This window comes from Brassica oleracea, chromosome C8, assembly GCF_000695525.1.
Source record: "Brassica oleracea var. oleracea cultivar TO1000 chromosome C8, BOL, whole genome shotgun sequence".
Taxonomy (NCBI): Eukaryota; Viridiplantae; Streptophyta; class Magnoliopsida; order Brassicales; family Brassicaceae; genus Brassica; species Brassica oleracea.
In genome coordinates this window covers 34,374,761-34,399,777 of record NC_027755.1, presented here as the reverse complement: position 1 = coordinate 34,399,777, position 25,017 = coordinate 34,374,761, and the positions used below count along the sequence as shown (strand labels likewise).

The following is a 25,017-nucleotide window of genomic DNA, read 5'->3' as shown; positions in this document are numbered from 1 at the left end:
TTTATATTTGACAGACCAAAACATGTTCTACACGATACTATAGAACACAATACATGTTATACACAAGACACTATACACTATATAGTTTATTCATTGAGTCCTGCTCATGTCGATGACAGTTATCTGTACAATAATCATATCACATGTATTCCTCTTTTAGACCCAAACGCCAAATGTCAATACTCTCATTCAATTGAAAGACCAGATCATACCCTAACCTCGATGAAACAACACATTCATTCTCAATCTGCCAAAATGATTCAGAGCATCTATTCTATTAAAAGAGAATCATTCTAAAAAAATCTACTTATACAAGGTTACTGCACCCTTTCATTTAAGTAACAATTATTTGGTTTTACCATCTATTAGCCCAATAACAAAAAATAACCGTATGATTAGCTAACTATATTTATTACGCCTTATCTAAACCAGTAGTATAACAACTTTATATTTGACAGACCAAAACATGTTCTACACGATACTATAGAACACAATACATGTTATACACAAGACACTATACACTATATAGTTTATTCATTGAGTCCTGCTCATGTCGATGACAGTTATCTGTACAATAATCATATCACATGTATTCCTCTCTTAGACCCAAACGCCAAATGGCAATGCCTTCATTCAATTGAAAGACATATCAGATCTTCTTAATATTCAACCCTAAATATGCGTAACTTGTGCTAAGAACTGACCCAAACCCAAAAAAATTTACGAATACCTATTAGATCCAAATTTCTAGGATCCGAAGGACCCAGACCCGAAAAAAATTGGACCAAACCAAACCCAAAAACCCAAACGTCCAGGCCTAAATGTATGAATGAGCATTCGGGTACCCATTTGGGTACGAGTCAGTTCTTTAGGGTATTAGAGTTTTTGAGTTCTTGGGTAGGGTTCGAGTCGGTCCTCCCAGATACGGATATGTTCGGTTCTAATGTATATGAACCTGAAAATAACCAAATAACCAATGTATCTGAAACATGTTTGTCATGTTTGTAATACCTGAACCGACCTAATTTTAAAATATAACTAATATATATTTACATTTGGATATCTTAGAATACTCATTCGGTTTTCGGTTTAGGTCAGGTAATTTTTTTTTAATCTGAATTCTTCGAGTCCTCGACATTTGGATCCAATTAGGTATTTGAAATATTTTCGGTTATGGTTCAGTTTGATTCCTTTTGGAATCGAGTCAGTACGAGTCCATAATTCAAATAACCCTAAAATACATGTAATTTGGGTACGTAATAGTCTAGCTCAGTTTGGATATTTAGGAGCAAAAAAATATTGAAAGTTACCTAAAATACTAATTCATATCCAACTTTATTTATAACCCAACTTTGGATTTCAAGTGAAATGTCTCTTCGAATCTTTTCACTCATTAAACACATCTATCTTTCCTTTCACTTTTGTAGTTTATGTTTATCAATTTTCCGTTTAGTTTATTTCCGGTTGTACTCAGTTAAGCCATTTGGGCCATTAGATTAAATATAACCGTTTTGTTGAAAAGAAAGCGTTTGGAAGGCTCATTGGGGGACAAAAGTTTAAACAAATCGGAAAACAGAAGTTTGTTGGAACGACCACGTTAACTCCACCAGCTCGGATCATGTCTTGCATGGCACTGCCTTGGAAGAAACCGTAGATGTAGTCGTTTCCTCCGATCTCACCCACCACACTACATTTTTACTAGAAATAAGGCCAAAACTTTTATTCCAAGGGCCTGTTTTGTGATTTGTCGCCACCTTTACTTCGTTGCCTTTTAAGTGTTTCTTTATCTACCTCTATCTTTGGTTGTTTTTGTGAGATGTTGAGACTTCTTGAAATCAGAGTATTCTCAACTGAAGTTAATTCAACACTCACAGATCCCAACACTGGGATCCTACAGCAGACCTAAAAGTAACATTGATTCATTTCAATTCGTCTTGGGTATTTGCAAAAGCTCAAAAAAAAAAAAACACACTCAGCCACATATTTCATTTGGTCTCTTGCTTCACCTTGGAGTAGAACTCAAGGACACAACTTTTGTCTCCTTCCCAAATCAGCTTCACAATGATGGATTCACCAATCTCCACACAGTTAGCTTTGAAGAACTCTTTCCAACCTCCTACCAATCTTATTCTATCACCACCACTCGTCTCAGACCGTAGAGACGTAGACCACTTCACACCGTTTTTATCCAACATAGCCATTTCAGTTTCCTTGTTGATGCCATGCAGCCTTGTGAAGTTTACCGGGATAAACTGCATCAAATATTTTAAAAAAAAAATGATTCAAGACTGATAGAATGTAAAAAGACAAAGTTGATGAAACTGACCAGTCTTGAGTTTTTGACGTCCGAAGTTTTGAGAGTTAATGTCAGAAATAGGTTTTGGCTTGGTGAAGATGTAGAGGCTTTCCATAAGGATCTAGGCTTTTTCTGAGATGGTGAAGATGTAGAGGCTTTCCATAACAGTCTAGGCTTCTCATCTTGGTTGCTTGCTTCTTCTCTGTCCGGCTCTATCTCATAAGCTTCTAAGCAATCTTCTTCTGCAGACTTTATGGAAGAGGGGGACTTGAGTAGAACCAGAGTGTCTCCTCTTTTGATCAGTTTGAAAGTAAATAAACTTCCAGCTCGAAGTCCACTGGCATTACAGAAGCTTTTCCATCCTCCTGTGATAGACATAGTTCCACATGAATCCTTTCGTGCCAAATTTAAATTCCATGATCTACCCTTTTCATTCATCAGAACAATCTCTCCACATCTTGTCTCTAGACCATTTTCCCTCACAAAACGCTTTGGAAGAGTCTGGAAATTCATTACAACAAAACATGGTTTTGATCAAATTCAGACAGTACTATAATAAGAGTTTTTTGGTTCAAGTTAGGAGTAGAGTACCAGTCTGTTATCTCGGAGGCTTGAAGGCCTGACATTATTCACAAAACAAGAGGGATCTAGCAGAGAAGACTCTACATATTTTTTCTTATTCTTCTTCTTCACTTTCTTCTTGTTTTGAATCTTACCTGAAATAAAGAAAGAAAGACCAAGAATAAAAATTCAACTTGTCATAATCAAAGCTGGTTCCGTATTGTAAACAACTCACTGAGCTTGAGCTTGTTCTTCTTTTTCAAACAAGATCCATACTGAATCTCACAGCAACTGGGTCCGAACAGTGTAACGTGGAAAGCCATGTCTTTCTCTTGTCTGAAAATGACAATGTCACCAACTCGTAGATCGTGCGCGAGAGCGAACTCTTTCCAACCATCAGTGAGTTTCCGGCCATCTTCTATCTTCACTTTCCAGGTTATATCGTCCGATATGTCTGATCTCAGCTTCGCCGTAGTCATGTGCTCATTTCTTCCTTCTACATGCTTGGAGCAGAAGGCTACAGGAATGGTCTGAAGCAACATGCATATACAAATAAACCAGAACCATCTTTCTAAATTAGCTTCTCAGAGAAAGACTTTTAAATGAAAGAAGAGAGATTGAGTACCAAGTGGCTGTGGAAGCCGGGAAGAAGAGGCTGAAAGAAATGTTGGTTCACCATGTTCTCCAAGTTTCTAGATCTCTTACCCTCTAGCTCTAAATTTCATGGTGGAAAGTGTGTAAGAAACACAACATTTCACCAAAGAGTCTTGAATAAATTTTGTGTAAAAGACTAGTAACATATAAATTTATTGCTGAGCTATTCGTTTCTTGATTTCTGTATATCCATTTAAGGGCTTGGTTTCAGAGGAAGACACGTGCACTCTACTAGTCTCCATGCGTTTCGATAAACTCAAAAGTGAGATTTGACTTCAGATATTAAAAGTAATTGAACAAGGGTGATCTGAAGTACTCTTGACATTTTCTATGTTCTTTTTGGTTGAAAAATTAATAAGATGATTAATTGAGAGTTCTTAGCGGAAAATAAGAACCCGTCTCTTAACTTTTAACTGAAAAAACTAAGAATCGGTTCTTAAACGGGTTCTTATATTCCGTTAAGAATTTCATCCTAAAAACCACCATTAATCATGCTCTAACACTGAAGTGTGCAAAAGTGATGGGCGAAAACATAACTGATCAGTCCTGGCGGTTAATAAACAAATGAAAATGTAATAAGTTACGTGACAAAATAAAAAGGTTTTATTGCCTATTAACATTGCCGTTTGTTTACTCGCAGTCACTGATAATACGTGTATATCATTAGTAAAAAATGTGCTCTGATTTACTACCAGGGAGGATGGAGAGTAGTCACCACCTGGAACAACTTCTATATCTAATTAACATGTTGGTGACTATTTGTGTGTCTCCCTAGAGAACAAAACTTGAATACATGAGTTGTTTTGTCTGGTTTCTTAATGAACTCCAAAGTGAAAGACTCTCCTAGCTTTACTCCATTAGCTTCACAAAACTCACCCCAACCATTTTCCAAAGCAACAGTTCCACCTCTTGACAATAGATATCCTGACAACTCCATTTTTTTTTCACCCAAAATAGTTATCTTCCCAAGTTTGTTGACGCCATTAGCCTCCAAGAGCTGACTAGGAATAATCTACAAAAAAAAAAGTATTTGAACAAAACACACATCTCATTACCAAATTAGAATTTCAAGACAGAAACTATATATAATTCATGTCTGATACAAGAGTTGTTTGACGAACTTACCAGTACACCGGCTTTGACATCCTCAGGTAATAGTGTTAATGTCACGAACCGGTCATGGATCTCTGAAGATGAACCACTCGTTCTAGGCTCTGTGACTTCCGTGGAAACCGACTCTTTCTTGGTATATTTTGAGCTGTTAGAACCTGTACGGAGAAACCTGATCATAGGAGTCCCATCTTCCCATACCGACTCCAACGTAACGGATTCGCCTGGCTTAAAGCCGTTTGCTTCAGCAAAAACTGTCCAGCCACTTCCCAGTTTCATTCTCCCGTCTCTTTCCTTCACAAGCTTTGTCGTCCACTTTGTATCATCTTTGCCCAACAGATATATCGTTCCAGGCTTGTTCATGTTGCTCTCCATCACGAATTGCTTTGGAAGACGCTGGAAAAATATTAGAAAGGAACAGTTAAAATATTGTATTCCCTTAAATGTGATTGAACTAATGAAGAGTACAAAGAGTTAGAATTTACCATTCTATTACATGTGAGAATGTCGGGTCTGATTTTTATTGTTACCAATGGGTTATGGCTTGATGGAGATGAATCTTTGCTGCTATTGTCTCCGTTGTTGCTAGGATCTATGTAAAGAGACTGTTTCTTGATATGTTTGAAATACTCTTGTTGCTCTTTGTCACTGGTGGATTCTGGACAGCACAAACTAAACGCAGGAGTTGTGTCTTCCCATATCAACTTGAGTGTGAATCCTGAAGCTAAGCCGTTTGATTTGACAAATTCTTTCCAACCCTTTCCCAAACTCATTATTCCTTTCTTGTCTCGTAGAAGGCTTGTCGGCCACTTCATACCATCTTTATCTAATAAACATATCTCTCCAGGCTTGTTTATGCCATTCTCCCTCAAGAATTGCTTTGGAAGACTCTATAGATACAAAAAAAAACAGAGGATTAATAGGAGACATGATACCAAATAGGTTGGCCTAGTGGTAAAGGAGTGTCTAGTAGGCACTCCGCCACTAGGATTCAAAACGAGAGACTATTTACAAAATGTTTGGGTTTCCGGAAAAGAGGTGCAACCACCTATCAAAAAATAAGAGACAATCAAGAGTTGTTCTTCTTTTTTTTCTTTCCTAAAACTTACCAAACGTTCAATTCTGAAATAATCAAGTGGAAGTGTAAATGTTAAGAATCTCTTATGACATGGTGAGTACGATGAATAGGGCACAGCTCTTCCTTTTGGATTACACTTCTTCTTTTCTGTCTCCATTAACGGCTCGTCTTCATCAGTCTCCCATTCTGTGTCCTCTTCTTCAGAAGAGTCTCTTTGCCTTGTACTACTGGTAGATTCTGTTGGGCGGAAACTTAGCACAAGAGTTTCCCCGTTTCCCACAAGTTTAAACGTGAAGAAGCCTCCAGCTTCTTGGCCGTTTTCTTCACAGAAACTTCTCCAACCCCGGGTCATGTAAAAAGTATCTGATGAGGCATTGAACCTCAGATCCAGTGTCCATGATCTTCCCTCTCCATCTATTAAAACAATCTTGTGGGATTCTCTTGTAAGACCGTTTGAGCTTGTGAAGTGTTGCGGAAGATACTGCAAACACCACCAGAGTCAAATCAAGTGAGTGATGAAACTATATTAGTATGATAAATGGGAAATATATACCAGTGTATCTATGAGTAGATTGAATGATGTGACAGTGGCCACAAAACATGAGTTGTCTAACGAAGAAGAATCCGCTTCTGTTTCATTACTGTTTGTCTTCGCTCTCTTCTTCTTATTAGGAAGATCATCAACATCTGTTCTTGGGTGCGAATGCTTATTGTTGTTGCTTGGAATCTCACGGCAATGCGAAACATGAAAGACCATATTCCCTTCGTATCTGACAAGGATGAAGTGGCCTGCTTGGAGACTATGAGCGACGGCGAACTCTCTCCAGCCGTCACTGAGTATCGGACCAGACATCTTCACTTGCCAGGTTATGTCTGACGAGGTCAGATTTCAGCTGAGCCGTGTTATCCACGCTTCTTCCTTCTATATACTTGGAGAAGAAGTCTAAAGGAATTATCTATACAAGAAAACAATAAAAAAGAAAAAGAGATGATTAATGTCTATGACTAAAAAGCTGGTCGAAGACAAAAAAAAAAGGTAAGAGAAGGAGAGAAGGTTACAAGGTGAGTGTGGAAGCCACAGCCAGGAACAAGTGTGTGGAAGAACTGTGGGTGAAGAGGCGTTGATTTCGCCATTGTCTCGAAGAACTGGTGAACACAAGAAAAAAAATAACCTAGAAAAGATTTTCTTCGGTGACAATACTAACAAACACTTTTATAAGTTACAAAAGTATTTCCTTTTGTTTTTGTCGTTAAATAAAAGGAAACAAAAGTATTTACAAAAGCAATTTTCCTTCTTCCTTTTTTTTATTCCGGTTTCTGGCCAGAAGCAAATAACAGATTTTGGCGGTGGGACAAATTGGTATGGTATATAAACGAAAATATTGTAAATTATCGGAGAATCCAAATTCATTTTAGATATTTACAAATATTATTTATTTTTAGTTATATTTATTTTAAAATAAATATCATAATATTTAAACCATATTTTATTTAAAAATGTCAAAAATTATCTGAAAATCTAAATTATCCAAAATTAACTGCAAATCAAAATATTCAGATATTTTTATCTAAATATCTGACATTATCCGAACTATGCTATAGTTTTACTTGAACTATTTAAATTATCTGATATTTATATGAGAATTATCAAAAACTATTCAAAAGCATGAAAAGTAAACAAACTCAATGCAAATTGTTTTGGGTATTTACTGTTTTCCAATTTTTACTACCAAAACAAAACAAAGAACCAAAAGAACTGAACCAAAATCGATCCAAATTTCATAAATACTTAAATAGCCTATATTTTTCCCTGAAAACAATCGAATACCCAAACACCCAAGTCAAGGCATAAAAACAATATGAGGTTGCTTTTTTTGGCACTGAATAGTCCTCAACTCTACTGATACTAACAGATGAAGCAGCAACGATTGTACAGTAAAAACAATCACTACATTTCATGGAACACAAGAGCAATTCCATTGCACTGCAAAGATAGTGTCTCTTACACCAATAGTTTCAGTGTCAAAGATTGTGCACTTAACATGTTTCTAACCAACTTTTTTTTTTGTCTTTACTCCAGAGTTGGAGCAGAATTTAAACACATGAGTTGCGTCATTAGCTTCGCAAATACATTCCAAAGTGAATGACTCTCCTGTCTTAACGCCATTAGCTTGGCAAAAGTCCTTCCAACCACATCCAAGAGCCAGAAGTCCATCTTTTGACAGTAGAAAATAGAAATGCAAGCCACCTCGTTCCATTTTTACCCAACAGAGTTATCTTTCCAAGCTTGTAGATACCATTAGCCTTCATGAATTGACTTGGAAGAATCTACAAAAATATATATATGATTTAAAACACATCTTCTCACCATCAAGACATAAACCAACCCACCTTGGAATCAAGAGTTGTTTGATGAGAACTTACTAGTTGACAGGCTCTGACATCTTCAGGTGTGAGTGTTAATGTCACAAGTTGATTCTTCATTGCTGAAGATGAATCTCTCCTCTCCTCTATGGTCTTCTTCCCTTCCCTGGTCTTGTTTCCACTGCTGGGCTGCCTTGTATCACTTGTGGATTTTGTTCTAATCAAACTAAGCATAGGAGGAGTATTGTTTTTCCCGACTAACTCAAACGTAAAGGAGTCCCCAACCTTTAAGCCGTTGTCTAAAGCAAAATCTTTCCAGCCTTTCCCCAACCTCATTCTTCCACCTGAGCTTTCACGTCGCAGATTCGCCACCCACTTTGTACCATCTTTGCCCAACAGAGTTATCAACCGAGGTTTATCCAAACCATGTTTCTTCATAAAACGCAGTGGAAGACGCTGGAAAACATAACCAACATTTATACTTAAAACATTTGAAAAATGAGTTTATTTAATGAAACTCACCAGGCTGCCTTTTCTGAAGCTCGCATGCTCAATTGTTAAGGTCATTAAACGGCTTTTGATTGGTGGTGTAGTTGAATGCTCCACACAAGATTCTGTGTTGTTCTTGTTACTGGTTGATTCAGTGGAACATAGACTGAGCAAAGGTGTTTCCCTGTTTCCAATTAGTTTGAAAACAAAGAAACTTCCTGCTTTCTTTCCGTTTTCATCACAGAAGCTTCTCCAGCCTTGCCTTATGTTGAAAGTATCAGATGACTTGTTGAACGCCAGATCCATTGCCCATGATCTTTCCCACCTGTCTCTTAAAACAATTTTGCGGCATTCTTTTTCAAGAAGATTTGAGCTTGCGAATTCTTTTGGAAGATCCTGCAATAAAATAAGTTGAGAGTAGCCTAAGATGCCTTATTGAAACTGATCCAAAGCCATGTTAAAGTTAAAGTTTTTGGTTATATTTCAATAAGTTCTCTCCCAAGCATTAACCACAAGAGGATCTAAAATAAAGTGCGCCACTTTATGAACAACATCTCATTAAGTGAGTGATTAGAAACTAATATACAAATAAAAGGTATTAGTACCAGAGCATCTTTGTGTAGATTCGAAGCCGTGACAAGGGCCACAAAACAAGAGTGGTCTGAAGAAATAGAAGAATCAACTTCTCTTTCTGGATTGTTCTTCTTGGCTTTCTTGTTTCTCTTAAGTTCTGTATCACAGGTTAAAAAAAAAAAAAAATCCAAACATTTTCAAAACCTCAACAACAGACCAAGTAATCTTGGACACTACACTACTCCATAGAACATAACTCCCTTTTTAAGTCACAGTTTCACATATATAAAAATAAAAAAAAGCTTCAATCTTGAAGTTCTCTGTCACGAGAACATCCCAAAAGTAAAAAAGTCTCCAGATTTGACTACAAATCGTATAAAACAAACAGACCCAAACTAACCCGTCTCGTCCTGACCATTGTTGCAACCAACAGGTTCTAAATCAGACAAATCTAAAACCATCTCTCAAGCCTAAAATGTCTCCACTTTCCACGGTGGGTCCGAATATTCTGCTCCAAGCTTCTTTCTTAAGGAAGCTTCGAGAAGAAATTGGTAAGGGGGTGGGCAATGTCGAAGCACAATTGAGCCAAAACCCTAAGAGCGGAAAGAGTTTTCTTTTTCAGGACAGAGGACCTTTTGTTCTTCTGTGTAACCAAATGTTACTCTTTTTAGAAATTTCGAAATCTAGGCGCGTAGACTACAATGAACAATGTCATTTGATGGTTGATTTGGTTCCTCTAGCCACTTAATGAGATGTTGCCCAGGCCTACAATGAACAATGTCATTTGATGGTTGATTTGTTGTATTGTATTGTTCTTAACTACTAGGGGTTGGCGGGAACATATATTAATTTTGTTAACATTTGATCTTTGTTTATATTTCTTAAGTTTTTGATTTTTATTTGTTATCAACTATGTTTTGTGATATGGTACTATTTGAAGTTTAGTATTTATTTTAGTTATATTTTAAAATAGAAATACGTCTGTTTTTTTTTTTTTTTTTCTCATGAAATTATATGTGTAGTATTTTATATATTTTATTTAATCGTGTGTTAAAGTTTTATGTTTATCTTTGATTATGAGCATGTCTCTAACAATGTTTTTATTCATAAGAAATTTTTACTCTATGACACTTTTTGTCTTTCAAATTACATACTAAGACACTTGTTGCTAGAAGCACACTTCTTCTTTGTGCAATGTTCTACATACCCTCTAATTAACTACACTTTCTCCTAACACCAAGGGGCTGTTTGTTTCACCATTTGCCATCTCCATCCAAATGATTCATTTGTATGATCTATTCAAATGATCCATTCAGATTTTTGTGATTGTTTGTTTGTCCATCCACATAGCTCATCTATATGAATCATCTAAATGAATCTTATGTTTGTTTCTTTATTTTCATTTCCATTCAAATGAGTTTAGTAAAAAATTACCAAAATATCCTTGTGTTGATTTAATCATATGTTTAATATTAATTTTTACTATATTACATTTAATTATTTAGTTTAATATATTTACATTAGAATTATTTCAAAATTAACGAGTTTTCTTTTTGCGGTTTGGGCGGGAAAACAAGTTTTTTTTTTGTTTTAGCGAGAAAACATATTTTTTATGTTTTGGCGGAAAACAATATTTTTCGGTTCTGGCGGGAAAACGATATTTTTCGGTTTTGGCGGGAAAATAAGTTTTTGCGGTTTTGGCGGGAAAACACGTTTTTGGAGAGAGAACATGTTTTTGCGGTTTCGGAGGAGACCACATTTTTGCGATTTTGGCGGGAAAACGCGTTTTTGCGATTTTGGCGGGAAAACGCGTTTTTGCGATTTTGGCGGGAAAACGTGTTTTTGAGGTTTTGGCGGGAAAACACATTTTTTGTGTTTTTGGAGGAAAACACATTTTTGCGATTTTGGTGGGAAAACATGCTTTTGCGGTTTAGGCGGAAAAACGCGTTTTGCGGTTTTGGTAGGAAAACGCGTTTTGCGGTTTTGGCGGGAAAACGCGCTTTTGAGGTTTTGGCGGGAAAACACGTTTTTGCGGTTTTGGCGGGAAAACGCGTTTTTGCGGTTTTGGCGAGAAAACGCGTTTTTTGCGGTTTTGGCGGGAAAACGCGTTTTTGCGGTTTTGGCGAGAAAACGCGTTTTTGTGGTTTTTGTGATTTTGGCATGAAAACATGTTTTCGGTTTTTGCGGAAAAACAGGTTTTTGCAATTTTGGCGGGAAAACATTTTTTTGCAATTTTAGCGGGAAAATGCGTTTTGGGGAATTTTGTGCGGAAATGCATTTTTAGGGTTTTGGCGTGAAAAATTCGATTTTAGGTTTTCGCGGAAAAATGCGTTTTTGTGGTTTTGTCAGTTTTTGTGTGTAACAAAATGATATTATGTTTATATTTGTAATTTGTGAATTACATCAGGGACATAATAGACAAGCCCTGTTCGTTTCGTAAACTGGACGCAGCATCCAGACGCAGACGCGGACCGATGTTCGTTTGGCGCGAAACAGGAGGTTAAGTTGGACGCGGCATCCAGATTAATTCTGAAAACTCATCCGGATTTTTCGGGATTTCTGGAACTACTTTCACTTTCCCAACTATAAAAATTTTATTTTTTTCTTTTAAAAATAAATCGATAAAGCAAACATTTTTGGTTGAATTGGGTGAAAAGCCTAAAAGAATATGAAAATTAGCAAAGTACCAACGAGAAAAAAATAGTGGGCTTTAGTTTTTCTCTGTAACATAGCAATTTACCTTATTACCCCTAAGCTCTTTGGACGTAGGTTTATAGAAGAGAAAAATATTTTAAAGCTATTATAAAGATTTTGCTTAGATTTTTTTTTGGGGTTTTCTATATAGTAAACAATAACGCTTTTTCTTCTCTCTTATTTACCTCTCTTGTCTCTTCACCCTTCCTCTTCTCTTTTCTCTTCAACTACTTCAGCTACATCTTCGGTCGGATTGTCTTTTTTAGTTGTATCTTTGTTTTCCTTTTGTCTATCACTATTAATGATTTACATCTCTATTCTTTCTCTTAACATCTGTAGATCTAGATCGTTAGATCCCTTCTCGGTTGTTCTTGCATGCTTGTTTTAGATCTTCTGGTGCATGATTTCTTCGAGTTGCTGGCTCGGGGTTCGGTTGATCTAAGCGCTGAGGGGCTCTGTTTCTAGATTTATGGATCTTTATTTGGTTCAAATTTCCTTTCTCTGAGCGTTTTCATGGCACTAGATAGATAGGAAGAAGACTGTGACGCTTCAATGAACGTAGGCGTTGAAAGTAATTAGTGATTATAGGTGTAACAAAAATATTAAATATGTATCAAACATGTTAGCCGCATTGAATAGTTTTAACTGGTTTGAGTATGTAATCATATGCAAAGATTGTTTGTGGCTAATAACAAACGTAGACGTTTAGTTTCATATGTACCCGGCTAAAATTTTATGTTTTCTATTAAATATAATATTAATTTCAAAAAATTGAAACACAAATGCTAAAAAATGTTGATATTATGATAAATATTTCAAAGGTCGGCTACAATTAATATTAGCTATCAATAAGAAAAGCTTAGATGTCTCACAATGGATCTTAAAGATTAATTCAAAATAGAAATGAAAATATGAATAAGTAGTTACATGTTAACAAATTAATTAACAGGCTAATAATAAAACAAAGAGGTTAAATCAAACATACAAATAATTATATGAACACATTGTTAAATGTTAATAAATATGTTAACATTTTAATAATGAATCTTAACATAATTTAAATATACACGTAAGATTATAGCTGGCTAATTTTCTATTAAATCAAATAAATATGTAAAAAATATTAAATTGTATGATTATTGCCAAAAATATTTTTTAACAAATTAAGCAAGTATCAAGCCAAATCTAAGATCTCAATCGCTATCTCCTGTTGGTTCATCTTTCTTCTCTTCCTTAGCAAGAGATGCAGTGACAGCAACATGCGCACCACATCCACTGCGACCAGCACCGACATCCATGAGAGAACCTCGCGGTTTTACCAGAAAATAAAAACCAGGCTTCATCCTTCTTAACGACCTTCAATTGTGAATGACGAAACGCCCAAACCAGTCTGAGAATGATGATTTCTCTGCAATTTTTACGAGTTTTTCGAAGGGAGAATCACTTAAGACTTCGACTTCATCTTCGTCAAGGGCGTTTAAAATTTTACTGATAAAAAATGTTTGTGGTAAGGGGTAACACCCTATGCCAAGCGGTTCTTCACCGACAGCGAACAACCTAAAAGGAAATGGAAGATTAGGGGATACAGCCATACAGGACCGCTTGTAGACATTAGAAGCTTTAACGATTTCAGGTGGTTTTGAAAGGATGAAAGAGTAATTGAGGAGTTGAATCTGGACTTTAAGCTTCAAATCAATGGAGATATAGACATGTGAATTTAAAAGAGGAGTTGGAAAGAGTTTTCGAGACAAGAAAATTTTAAGTTTAGGTGAAATATTTCAAAAATAATAAAATAAAGAGAACAACTTGTGAGGGCTTTCGTGTAGGAATGGGTTATCAGAAATAAATCTAAACCGAAGATTTGGGAAACTTGCAATCCGTAGGTTACGATCAAATGGAATAAGGGTATAAGTGTCATAAAATTTTCGACACAACCGAAGCAAACAAAAAATGTGCATACACTTAAATATGACATAAGGCTTCTGTGTAGAGTGCAAATACTCCACATTTTTTCAGTTTTCAAAACAGAACTTTTATTCTCTCTCCATCTTTATTTCTAAATTCAGATTCACTTTCTCATTTCTCTCCTAACCCTAATTCCACGAATCCTCTTCTCCTTCATCTTTAATTTTGTAATATTCATGATTTCAGAGGTCTCGCCGCGAGTTTGATTTCTCTCCTAACCTTAATCCGCTCTCATCACCTTTATCATGCTCTCATCGTCGTCCATTTCCATCGCTCTGTGTAATGATGACGAAACCAAAATCAAAGAAGAAAGTGAAGATAACTAAGCAACCATCCCCACCAGAAAATGATATCAGAGGTTTTATTCTTACATCGGACGTAACAGCAGAGAAGGGGTTGAAACAGAGAGGTTCGTGGAGCTAATGATGTCGTCCGGTTTGATCTGCTATGAGTCGGTGTGGTGGGTTACTCTCGAAAGAGAAAGAGCAACAATGGCAAAATTTTACTTTTTGCAACTGTGGTCCTTCATGTTTTGGTTATTCACGCTTTCACCCCAAAATTCTTCAAATGTGTGTTTATGGTTCTCTTGATATAGCCACAAACTTTTTAATTGTATAATCCAGACCCTTTCAAATGCAAATAACACATGTATATATGTATCCAAATTTTATGTCCATGTCCACGTCCTTTAATTGTATAATCCAGACAAGAGAGCAAGAGCAAAAATGTCTACGTCTTTCATTTACAAATTTTACGTCCATGTCCACATCTCTAACATTTACACTTTTATCATCCATGCCCACATAGTTTTTGTATGGGTTATATATAAAAAATTATAATAGCAAATATATAGAGAAAATTAAAAGTATCCAAATTTATGTGGACATGTCCACGTCCTTTAATTTGTGTAATCCAGACCCTTACGCTCAAAAGAGCAAGAGCAACAATGTCTATGTTTTTCGTTTACAAATTTTATGTTCATGTCCACGTCTCTAACCTTTACACTTTTATCATCCATGTCCACATATTTTTTGTATGGGTTATATATAAAAAATTTAAATAGAAAATATATTGAAAAATTAAAATATCACAAAATTATATCAAAGTGGATATCACAATATAGAAAAAAAACTTTATTACAGTAGGAAAATTTGTCATATATATCTTAAAAAACAAAACATAAAATTTGAAAAACATACTTTTTTTTTGTCCATGTCCATAAATACATGTCCAATAAATTATAATTTGAAAATTAGGTAAATATTAAAGTATAAAGTACATATATATGTGGATATCAAAATAATAAGAAGAAACAATTAGGTTTATATATGATTATTATATTTTTATTTACATATCATAAATTGAAATAATAATGAATTAAATATGGTGGGATAAATAAAGTACAAATGACTATGTCTCTTTTATCTATAAACGTATAATAATAATTCATCCAAGAAAACCCAAAAATTTATTCAGTTTGGTCCCCACTACAAAATACAAAAATAAATGGTCCCCACAAACACCTAATCGTTTGTTGTTTCTTCTTCCAACGAAGGGCATTTTAGTCCAAATTCAGCTTGGTTATGAGAAAAAGTGCTTCTCCAGCAACATGTGTCTTATAGTGTCAAAAAAGTGAAAAATGTGTCCTAAAGAGAAATGCACTCTATTCATAAATTTCTTTAACCAAATACTAAAATTTACATTCATCTCTTGCTACAGAAAACTCATTTTTTCATACTCGCAAATTTCCATGTTTTTTGTAAAAAATAGAGGTGTCCGGGGACGACCCAAATAGTCCCCAACGCTCGGGATCAGTTGGCGCTAATACTGGTGACATGGCGTAAAGCATCTATTCCAACGAGAATCGAACTAAGAGTGCAATGGAACTTACTACAAACACTAAACTACTATTCCAACGGTATAAATTTCCATGTTTCTTTTGTATATCGAACTAATTAGCTTTAGTGAACTAATCTCATGGGTACTATATTAATCAGCTTCCGAGCACCAAGTAGCCCTGATAATCTCATGGGTACTATATTAATCCTAGGTGTGTGATTGTGGTCTAAACCTCTAGTAAGGTTAATGATCCTGTAACCAAGATTTGGATAATATAAACTATTTTTGACACAAAAAAGAAACTAAAAATCCATTGAAGTTCCTTTGAGCAGTGTTAAGGATAATATAAACTATTGTTGACACAAAAAAAGAAACTAAAAATCCATTGAAGTTCCTTTGAGCAGCGATCCTTAACATAATATCTAAAAAAAATTTCTTGATATGGTTCTCAACATTTGGAACAGAACTTAAGAACCGGAACTGTGTCTTCCCAAACCAACTCCAAGACAAAAGACTCGCCCATCTTAACGCCGTTGACTTCACAGAAGCGTATGCAACCCTTTCCTAATTTCATTGCTCCTCTTTTCTTCTTATCCATGAGTAATGAAGTCGACCATGTTGTACCGTACCTGTCAATCATCTTTATCTTCTCTGCATTTTTTATTCCATTCCCCTTCGTGAATTCCAACGGAAGATCCTGTAGATTTTATTCTTTAGATTTCATTCCATAACACGTGAAAAAATTAAAAGAAAAACACACAAGAGTTTTGTTGTGGAACTTACAAGTTTACTAGTTGTAAGTATTAATGTCACAAATCGGTTTTCGCTTGTTGTGATATTTTCTTCTTTGATGGTAGTTTCATTAGCTTCTAACCATTTTCCTTTCCTAATAGCTTCGTTGGTAGGTTCTTGCCTTGAGTCATCACGGTTAGTTTGTACACCAAGAAACTCTTTTTCCGTAGCTTCGAAACCTTGTCTTGTGTCATTGCTAGGCTCTATAGATAAACAAAAACCAACTTCTGTTTGGTTTTGTGTTTCTAGAAAGAACAAAAGAGAGGACAAACTTACCAAGCTTACCAAGCTTGTGCATATTCAAAGGGAACTTACCAAGCTTGGGCAGATTCAAAGGGAACAACTTGAGGACAGGTGTTTCGACGTTTCGGATTAATTTGAAATTGAACATGTCTCCAGGCTTCTTCCCATTAGCTACGCAAAAACTTCTCCAGCCGCTTCTTATAAGAAACCGGCCTGAGTATGGCTCGTGTCTCAACTCTATCGTCCATGATTCTCCCTTTTCGTTCATTAAATCAATCTTAAATTTACTTTTCAGACCATTTGACGCTGCAAACTTTTTTGGAAGATACTACAAAATGTTGTAACAAGTTTAGTTACAGCTTTAGAAACACACGTCACTCAAATCAAGATTAGTGTCTATGATAAGTAAGAAGAATTATGAAAGTAACATAACCATTGTATCGCGCCTTATGTTTGAAGCCGTGACAATGGCCACGAAAGAAGAATCTGCTTCTATTTCTTGACGCTTCTTTTTTGGAACTTCCTCTGTATCAACTGTAAAATCTCATTTGCACTATTTTTTAGAGATTTAAAAATATAACGTTTTTAAAAAAAAAGATTTAAAAATATAAAACTCAGATTAACCAATGATGAACGCCTTCTACAGGTGTGTTGATGCATAATAAACACAGGTCCGGCTTACAGAGCAAGTGGAAGAAGTGCATTTGCACTGTGTCCAAATTTTTTGCAAACATTTAAAATTCAGACTATTTCCTCAAAATATTAAAGCCCTTTTTACAAAACTATTATAATCTTATATATTAAAACAGAAGTCACAACATTGATTCATGTGTGATTTCTTAAAAAATGGACCTAATGGACTTATTTCTATAAAGTCATGTTGCATTTAATTTTTAATCTTATCATTTAAATTTTGGACCTACTAGAAATGTTTATTGGCCTATCAATAATTAGATTTAAAGAATATATAATCCATTATATTTATAGATAGTATAAATTAAATAGATATAACTTAATGTTGTAATACTATACCTCTATATGTTAAATATTTAAATATTTGTCGATGTTAACTTTTAAAATTATAAAGATTTTTTTAAAAATAAAAAAAAATCATATTATCTAACAATAATTAATCTTTACTACCTTAAACCAATGAAAACAAATTTTAAACTATATAGTTTATTTTAAAAATTAAACAAAAACTAAATGTTTAATTATTTACTCGATAATATAAATCTGTGAAACGAAAAGTTTAATTTTTTTAAAAACTTTCTAAATTTGCAAAATGTTACAATATCTTTGAATATGACAATAAAACAATATTTGACTAATCTTTATATATATAGTTACGATTTTAATAATGAAATAATAATCATAATCCGAAAATATATAAGAAGAAGATACAAATACATGTGAAAGTTTAAAACAATCTATTCAATGAAAAAAATACCGTAGACTTATTATGTTTTAAAATTGATAGACACATATATTATAATATATACCAATTTAGAATTGAAAACAAAATATTTATTTAAAAATAAATGAAAACAAAAAACCGCGCGGTTGCGCGGATTGAGATCTAGTTGTTTTTATTAAAGTTTAACAATGAAACGGGCCTGATAATAAATTAACAAAGGTATAGGAAAATTAACATACCAAGTTTATGCAGATCTTCATTGTTCAAGGGTAACAATTTGAGCACAGGTGTTGCTTCATTTTGGACCATTTTGAATGTGAACATGTCTCCAGGTTTCTTCCCGTTAGCAACACAGAAACTTCTCCAGCCTTTGCTCATGTAAAACCGGCTTGAGTATGACTCTTGTGTCAAGTATAACTTCCATGATTCTCGTTCTTCATTCATTAAAACAATCTCAAGTTTCTTCATCAGACAATTTACCACTGCAAAGGCTTTCGGAAGATACTGCAATAATACAGCCACAAGTTTTAATATACGTCAATACTTAAAACAACTCTCACTTAAAATCTCAAAATTACTGCATATATTAAGGAGTAATAAGGAAGTAACATAACCACTATATCACGCCTTAGATTTGATTCCGTGACTGTAATAACAAAACAAGATTGGTCTTCTGAATTTTTTTTTTCTGTTTTTGGTCTCTTCTTCATTCTTGAAATCTTCTCCATAGTATCACAAAGCTCCTCTGTTGAGAAGTAAATCTCAGGACTCATTCTAAATGTGGCAATAAAACCAAATATAAAACTGAAGTTTACCACTTTTGTCCTCTTCTTGGCTATCTTCTTCTCCATATTGAATCTCACAACAACTTGGTCCTAAAGCTGTGACATAGAACACTAACTCTCCTTCGTGTCTGAAAACAACAATGTCACCAACTCGGAGATCATGAGCGACGGCGAAATATTCCCAACCGTCAGAGAATCTCCGGCCGTCAAGCTTCACGTTCCAGGTCGTCTCGGATGCGTCTGATCTCAGCTTTGCTGTTTTGCCTTTGTTACTTTTATCTAAGTGCTTCAAAAAGAATGCCGCAGGAATGTCCTGAAACACCACGCACGCGAGTTAGAAACAGAACCAATTTGGTCAGATAGCGATAGGGAAACAGAGAGTATACGAGGTGCTTGGTGAAACCGGGAAGAAGAGGTTGGAAAAAATGTGGGTTAGTTGGAGAACAGAAAGCCATTACTAAAAAAACTTTGTTGAATGAGTTTTTCTTTTTCTCAGAATAAAAAACTTGGTGTTTCTGGACTAATGGAGAGAAGTAATATATAATAATAACAAAAAGTCAAGAACTCGCTTCTTTTCTTTACATCAGCTTTTCCAAAATGTCATTGTTTTCGAGAAATGTAAATGTAAGCTGACTAAAACAGTGTTGGGACTGAACTATAAAGACTTTGATTGGTGGTGGAGAGTTTTTTTTTAACACAAACTTAATTTCATTCAAATTCAAATGTCTTCCATACAATATATACAATTTTATATTATTCATCCTCTTTGGTCACGAGCAGAAAATACAACAGCTAAATAACATAAGAAATATAGGTCTTCAATCGAAGTTGACAGCGAATTCGAGACGATGCTTGAATGCGTCGGAAGAGCATTTCCCACAAAGTCGGATAACTGGAGAATAGTCACATAAAATGAAGTTGAGGTCCAGATCTTATCTACGAGAAATACCAACGTATTCTCGGCTGCATCTTCTGGTCCCGTAGAAACCGCTCTGCAAGATAACAAACCGATAAAAAAACTGAAGCAAACACTCCTAACCGAGTCTGAGGAAACATCTCTTTCCATAGGAAGAGAAAATGGTGGTAAAATATTCTCCTCAGGAAAGGAGGATGATGGGTTTAGATCCGGTACAGGTAATCCGATTGGTGGTGAAGATATTCCATCAAATATCCCCTGAAAGTATATTCAATGAATGATGAAATTTATTTTTGTATATTCATAATCTTGAGAACATATTCTTAAAAAAAAAAAACCTTTAGATGTACTCATTTCTGGTAATGAGTTATTTGGATAAAAATTCAAACTATCTTAATTTGAAAATGTAGTCAATATTAACAGCACTTGAAGTGTTCAAGATATTGAATCATATATTTTTGTTTGTTAATGCATATCAGCATATGTAATTTCTTTTACCAAAAAAATGTTGTTTTATAATTTCAATGCAAAATTTATTGATTTTATATTTCAATCTATTTTTCTATTGTTTAAATGTGATTAGGTGTATTGGTAATGATATTTCTATTTAGTAAATTTTTTATTTTTTTAATTTGTGTGTATAAATTTAAAACGACAACTAAAATAAAATGGAGGGAGTATAGGTAATTTATCTTGAAACATTATTTTTCTTGAACAAAAGACAATGTTTTGTTCAACCTGTTTATCATGAAACAAGAATCACCAGAAAAAGTAGTATATTTGTACACTTGTGGCAGTATCACGCGCATATAGGAAAAAGAAACAAATAAATCTCAATGAATCATTTGTCAAAGCACAAAATGCCAAATAATTGAACAATTTCCCTCCAATTCTTTGGAATATTTTTTAAAATTTTTAAACAGGAGAATAAATTTTTAGCTTTTGATGGAATTTTTTTTTGGAAACAATTTATACAAAAAGCGGAATTTAGTTTATTTTTTATGGAAATATTGTTAAGATTTATTATCAATTTTCATTTTTGTACAAAAAACAGAGATGATAAAGAGCTGAAAAAATTAGACTAAACACAAACTCAAATCTAGCTAAACATAGACTAATCAACTAACATAACAAGTAAAACGTCAAATCAGAATACACTTACCACAGAATCGAGCCACAGTAAAAACGAGAACTAAATCCGATAGATTTCTGCATGCCCAATGATCAGTTCTTAAGGATTGGACTCATCAAAAACAGCTTACGCCGATCTCCTAATATGTGGCCTTCACTTAAGACATCAACACCTCCGAACACTCACATTTACTAAGAGGAGCTTTATTTGGAGAAAAAAACACCCAAACCCGATATGACATACAAAAATTATGTTTCATGAATAATCTTTTTATGTTTTGTGAAAAAACAAAATATTCAGTTTTTGGTGGAAAATAAGCTTTTACTATTTTAGAATGAAAACAATGTTTTATATTATGTTTTCTACAAAAACCCGAAGCTATTATATTGAAAGTTCAAAATGCAATTTTCTGTTTCTTTTTCTATTTTTGGTATTTGGTAATTAATATTGATTAATATGTGTTTTTTGTAATAGTATAATTAATTTAGCCTATGGGCTTCTATAAAGCCAATGTTGACAAAAAGAAGCGAACACCGACCTATTAAAAATCTCCCAACCCAACTTAATTTTGAAGATTATGGCTATTAAACATATGTTAATGGGCTTGTTGTACCCATAATAACCCAACTTAATTATTGTACCCACCCATAAAACACCGATCTAGAAACTCTTTTAATTTTGCATGATTTTTTTTGCTTCTTGCTCTTTGAAACTAGTTCATACTTTTATTCAATTATTTTTATACTAGAGTCGGTAGAGAATAATTTTTTTAATCAACCTAAGTATTTTTTTCATGAACAAAAAGATAGATTCACAAAAATATAAATTTAAAACTTTAAAATAAATATTTAATTATTATTTGGCTAATATATATCATTATCCAAAAAGTTAATATTAAATTATATAATATATTTATAATATTATGCCCCCAAATAAAAGAGTTTCTAGATCCTCTACTGATTGTTTCGACGTCCTTCATGCTCGCTATGTTTGTGTACCTCGTGGTGATCATCGTTCCCCTTTTCCGATCGTCTATTAACACGCCCGACTTACTCTCTCCCTTAACGGTGACATTTTCGCGTAAATTGACTCCTATGATGCAGTGGCGGAGCCATGTGGTGGGGAGGGGGTCAGTTGACACACATGAGTTCTACAAATAAATAATTTTATCTTATGTACAATTGATTTTGGCCGGAACATTTAGTTACGATGCTTGACCCCCATAACACTAGTTTGAACCTTTACTTTGACCAATCTTAAAATAATTTTAGTAATATTACATAATTATTTTAATAAATGACCCATATGAGAGATGATGCTGGCTCCGCCGCTGCTATGATGCCCCGCTGCTGAGGTTCAAATAATTATTTGGTTCCCTCTAGTGATGATGAACTTTTCCTGGTTCAGCGAATCATCCCTCGTGGTACTGGTGTATTAAAACTTTAGTCCGTTAACATTGAGAGTGGGTAGGTTAGATGAGGAGGCTGTTAAATGGGCCGAGGTCAGCAAGTTGATAGAGGCCGTGTTTTGTTTATTGGACACTTTGGAAATGTCTCCTGCTCGGCTAAGGAGCTAGCTTCCTGATGGATGTGGTGTGAGTGGGAACTCAGTTGTCTTCACCAATGAGCCTGTCTATGTAACACACGCCTACAAATATGGAATACATACAGGAAGACCGGAAGATAATTTCAATTGTTAGAGATCTTAAGAAAGAATTGTGTGACGATCTTCAGCACATCTCCAGTGGTGGTGGCTCTCCGGATTGAACGCTAAGATATACATCATACTTTGGATACTTGAGACATTCTGTTGGCTTTGTTTTCTCGGATCACAACAACCTTTTCCTTTAATTTTCGTTATAGATTTTGTGTTCTATTAATGTTACCCATTATTGTCGAGAGTGTACCTCGTGTCATGGTGATGTACTAAACACTATTTAAGTTTTAATGTGCTTTTGCTATCATCTACCCATGTGCTTGTCCCCACACACCCTTGTTACAATTTAAAACAGTCATTTTATTTTATTTTATTTTTTTGCTATTTTGCCAACAGTCATTTTAATTTTTTATGGAAATGGTTGTGTCTTGAGCTCTCAAAGTCGTGTCTGGCTGTGTTCTTGGTATCACGTAGTCATGTGTTTCACCAAACTTCTCCAAGTTTGCCTGGATATGTTTATTGTTTATAATATGTATTTATGCATTTGGGTAGCAACAAATTATAAAGAAATACTTGCCTTGTGTATATTCTTTTTTAAGTCGACTATACGTCTAGGGAATATTTTTGCGGATTGTTGCGTTTTCACAGCTTACCATTAAGACCCCAAATTTTAGAATTGCCTGAGACCCCATATACTCTAGGCATGGCACTGTCACCACATAAACTGAAGAGAAACATATAGACCACTTCAACGCACCAATAAAGAAAATGGAAAAATGAAGAAGAGATGCACAAAGGGAGTTTGCTGGGACTTTAACCCACAATTCCCATTTCCTCTTAGTCCTTTCTCAATCATTTCTTCTCTCTTATTATTGTGCAAACATTGTCATTTACCACCAAGGCAATATCTTTCACTGTTCCTTATACTAAATCATTACAGATTTTCGGTTATATAAAGTGAAAATACTTCAATTTTTAACTAACTATTTTGAAGGTCTAAGGGCAATGTTAAAAGTGAGAAACAATATGAGTTAAAAAAAATTTAACTATAAAATTAAATTTTGTTTAAAAATAAAAAATTAACTATTAGTTGAGTGGCATGTAGAATTTTAGGATTTAACCAGTATTCAAAAAGTTTTCAGATGAAAATATTTTTAGACCACTATTACTTTTAATTATTTTTCTATATTTATTTTTGAGATATTTCGTAAGAAATTGTTCATAAATTCGTAAAATGCTCCAACACTAAACAGTAAACATTTTTAAGCATCTTTGGGAAGACTTTAGATTAGACTTATTTATTACACATTAGCAGTTTATGGTAAATGATTTGTTGAAAATTGAAAGTGATTTCTGCACCTCTGATCGATTAAGTGAATAAAATAAAAATCCAGTTACAACCTTTGTAGACCTTAAAAAAACTTTAATATATAAATGAACCCGAAAACTACAGTGTAAATTTAAAATTTTGAACGTTTGATCTGAAAATTATACCATTGAACTAAGAAAATAAGAGCATAATTTTTTACATTAGGTTTGCTGGTTTACCATTTCTCTATAAGTGTTTACCAGTGAACTAAGAAAATAAGAGCATAAATTTTTACATAAGGTTTGCTGGTTTTCTTTGAACTCTCTTAATTTCACTAAATAACTAAATTCCTGTCTTACTAGAACAAGTGAAAATAAGCGTTGTCTACTTCCTTTTTATTTGTTAATTTGAACTCATAGATGATTTCCAAATATATTATAATATACTGTAGTGTGTAAGCACTACGTATTCCCACATTTTAATAATAGCACAAGTTTTAAGTGTCACAAGTGAAAGCAATGCAGGGCAACCGATTATAACAAGCCAAAATGGTCCGATATGGTCCTTCAAAATAGACCGTTCATACATATGATAAATATGAAAGTGAAATAACTTTGCACCTGTTCACCGACGTTATAATTTGTGAGAGGTTTTCGGTGGACACAATAGCATGGACTTTAATCGATGACCTCTGGACTCTAATATTTGTTTCCAAGTAATTATAATTGCTTAGATTAAACCACGCACCACACCAAATTTCTACGCGTGTGGCACATTTTTTCTCCGGAGAATGGTTTACCATTTTTTTTAATTGCTTAAATTATCTTCGATGATGGATGCTCCTGTATTACGGAATTAATCGAAATGACTGAAAGAAAAGTGTTGATATGCCTTGAATCTGGATGTTACATCTAGGCGATGGATGTTACATCATGTACATCATACCGACTCGGTTGCATCAAGAGCGTTGCATCAAGTTATTATGGAGGTTACATCTGATCGTGGGCTTAAGCCCATGAGCCCGTTTAGTCTAGGGTTTTAGATGCGAGATGTTACTATATATATCTTGTACTCGAAATAACCCTGAACTTGCACTCTGTAAGCTCAATATTGCCTCCAATAATAAGATCTCTCTTTGCCCGTG

General features: G+C 34.4%; 3 protein-coding genes and 1 pseudogene across 3 annotated transcripts; all 4 read right to left on the bottom strand.

Annotated features, from left to right (window-relative positions):
- Positions 1 to 1,985: 1,985 nt before the first annotated feature.
- Positions 1,986 to 3,567, bottom strand: LOC106310887 (B3 domain-containing protein REM14-like). The gene is made up of 5 exons (XM_013748118.1): positions 3,483 to 3,567; positions 3,093 to 3,387; positions 2,888 to 3,012; positions 2,327 to 2,797; positions 1,986 to 2,252 (listed from the first exon to the last, which is right to left on the bottom strand). Exons 1-5 carry the CDS (start codon positions 3,534 to 3,536, stop codon positions 1,986 to 1,988), a joined length of 1,212 nt encoding a protein of 403 aa, XP_013603572.1. The 5' UTR covers positions 3,537 to 3,567.
- Positions 3,568 to 4,247: 680 nt separating this feature from the next.
- On the bottom strand, positions 4,248 to 6,833 carry LOC106309260 (annotated as a pseudogene).
- An 859-nt stretch (positions 6,834 to 7,692) lies between these two features.
- On the bottom strand, positions 7,693 to 9,807 carry LOC106310826 (B3 domain-containing protein REM12). The gene is given in 6 exon segments (XM_013748052.1): positions 7,693 to 7,936; positions 7,938 to 8,027; positions 8,124 to 8,519; positions 8,586 to 8,948; positions 9,158 to 9,282; positions 9,526 to 9,807. Coding segments are annotated over 6 exon segments (1,224 nt in total). The 5' UTR covers positions 9,587 to 9,807; the 3' UTR covers positions 7,693 to 7,747.
- A 6,212-nt stretch (positions 9,808 to 16,019) lies between these two features.
- Positions 16,020 to 19,388, bottom strand: LOC106310398 (B3 domain-containing protein REM10). The gene is made up of 8 exons (XM_013747631.1): positions 19,247 to 19,388; positions 18,891 to 19,173; positions 18,690 to 18,820; positions 18,315 to 18,579; positions 17,092 to 17,192; positions 16,731 to 16,986; positions 16,407 to 16,618; positions 16,020 to 16,320 (listed from the first exon to the last, which is right to left on the bottom strand). Exons 1-8 carry the CDS (start codon positions 19,313 to 19,315, stop codon positions 16,072 to 16,074), a joined length of 1,566 nt encoding a protein of 521 aa, XP_013603085.1. The 5' UTR covers positions 19,316 to 19,388; the 3' UTR covers positions 16,020 to 16,071.
- Positions 19,389 to 25,017: the final 5,629 nt, after the last annotated feature.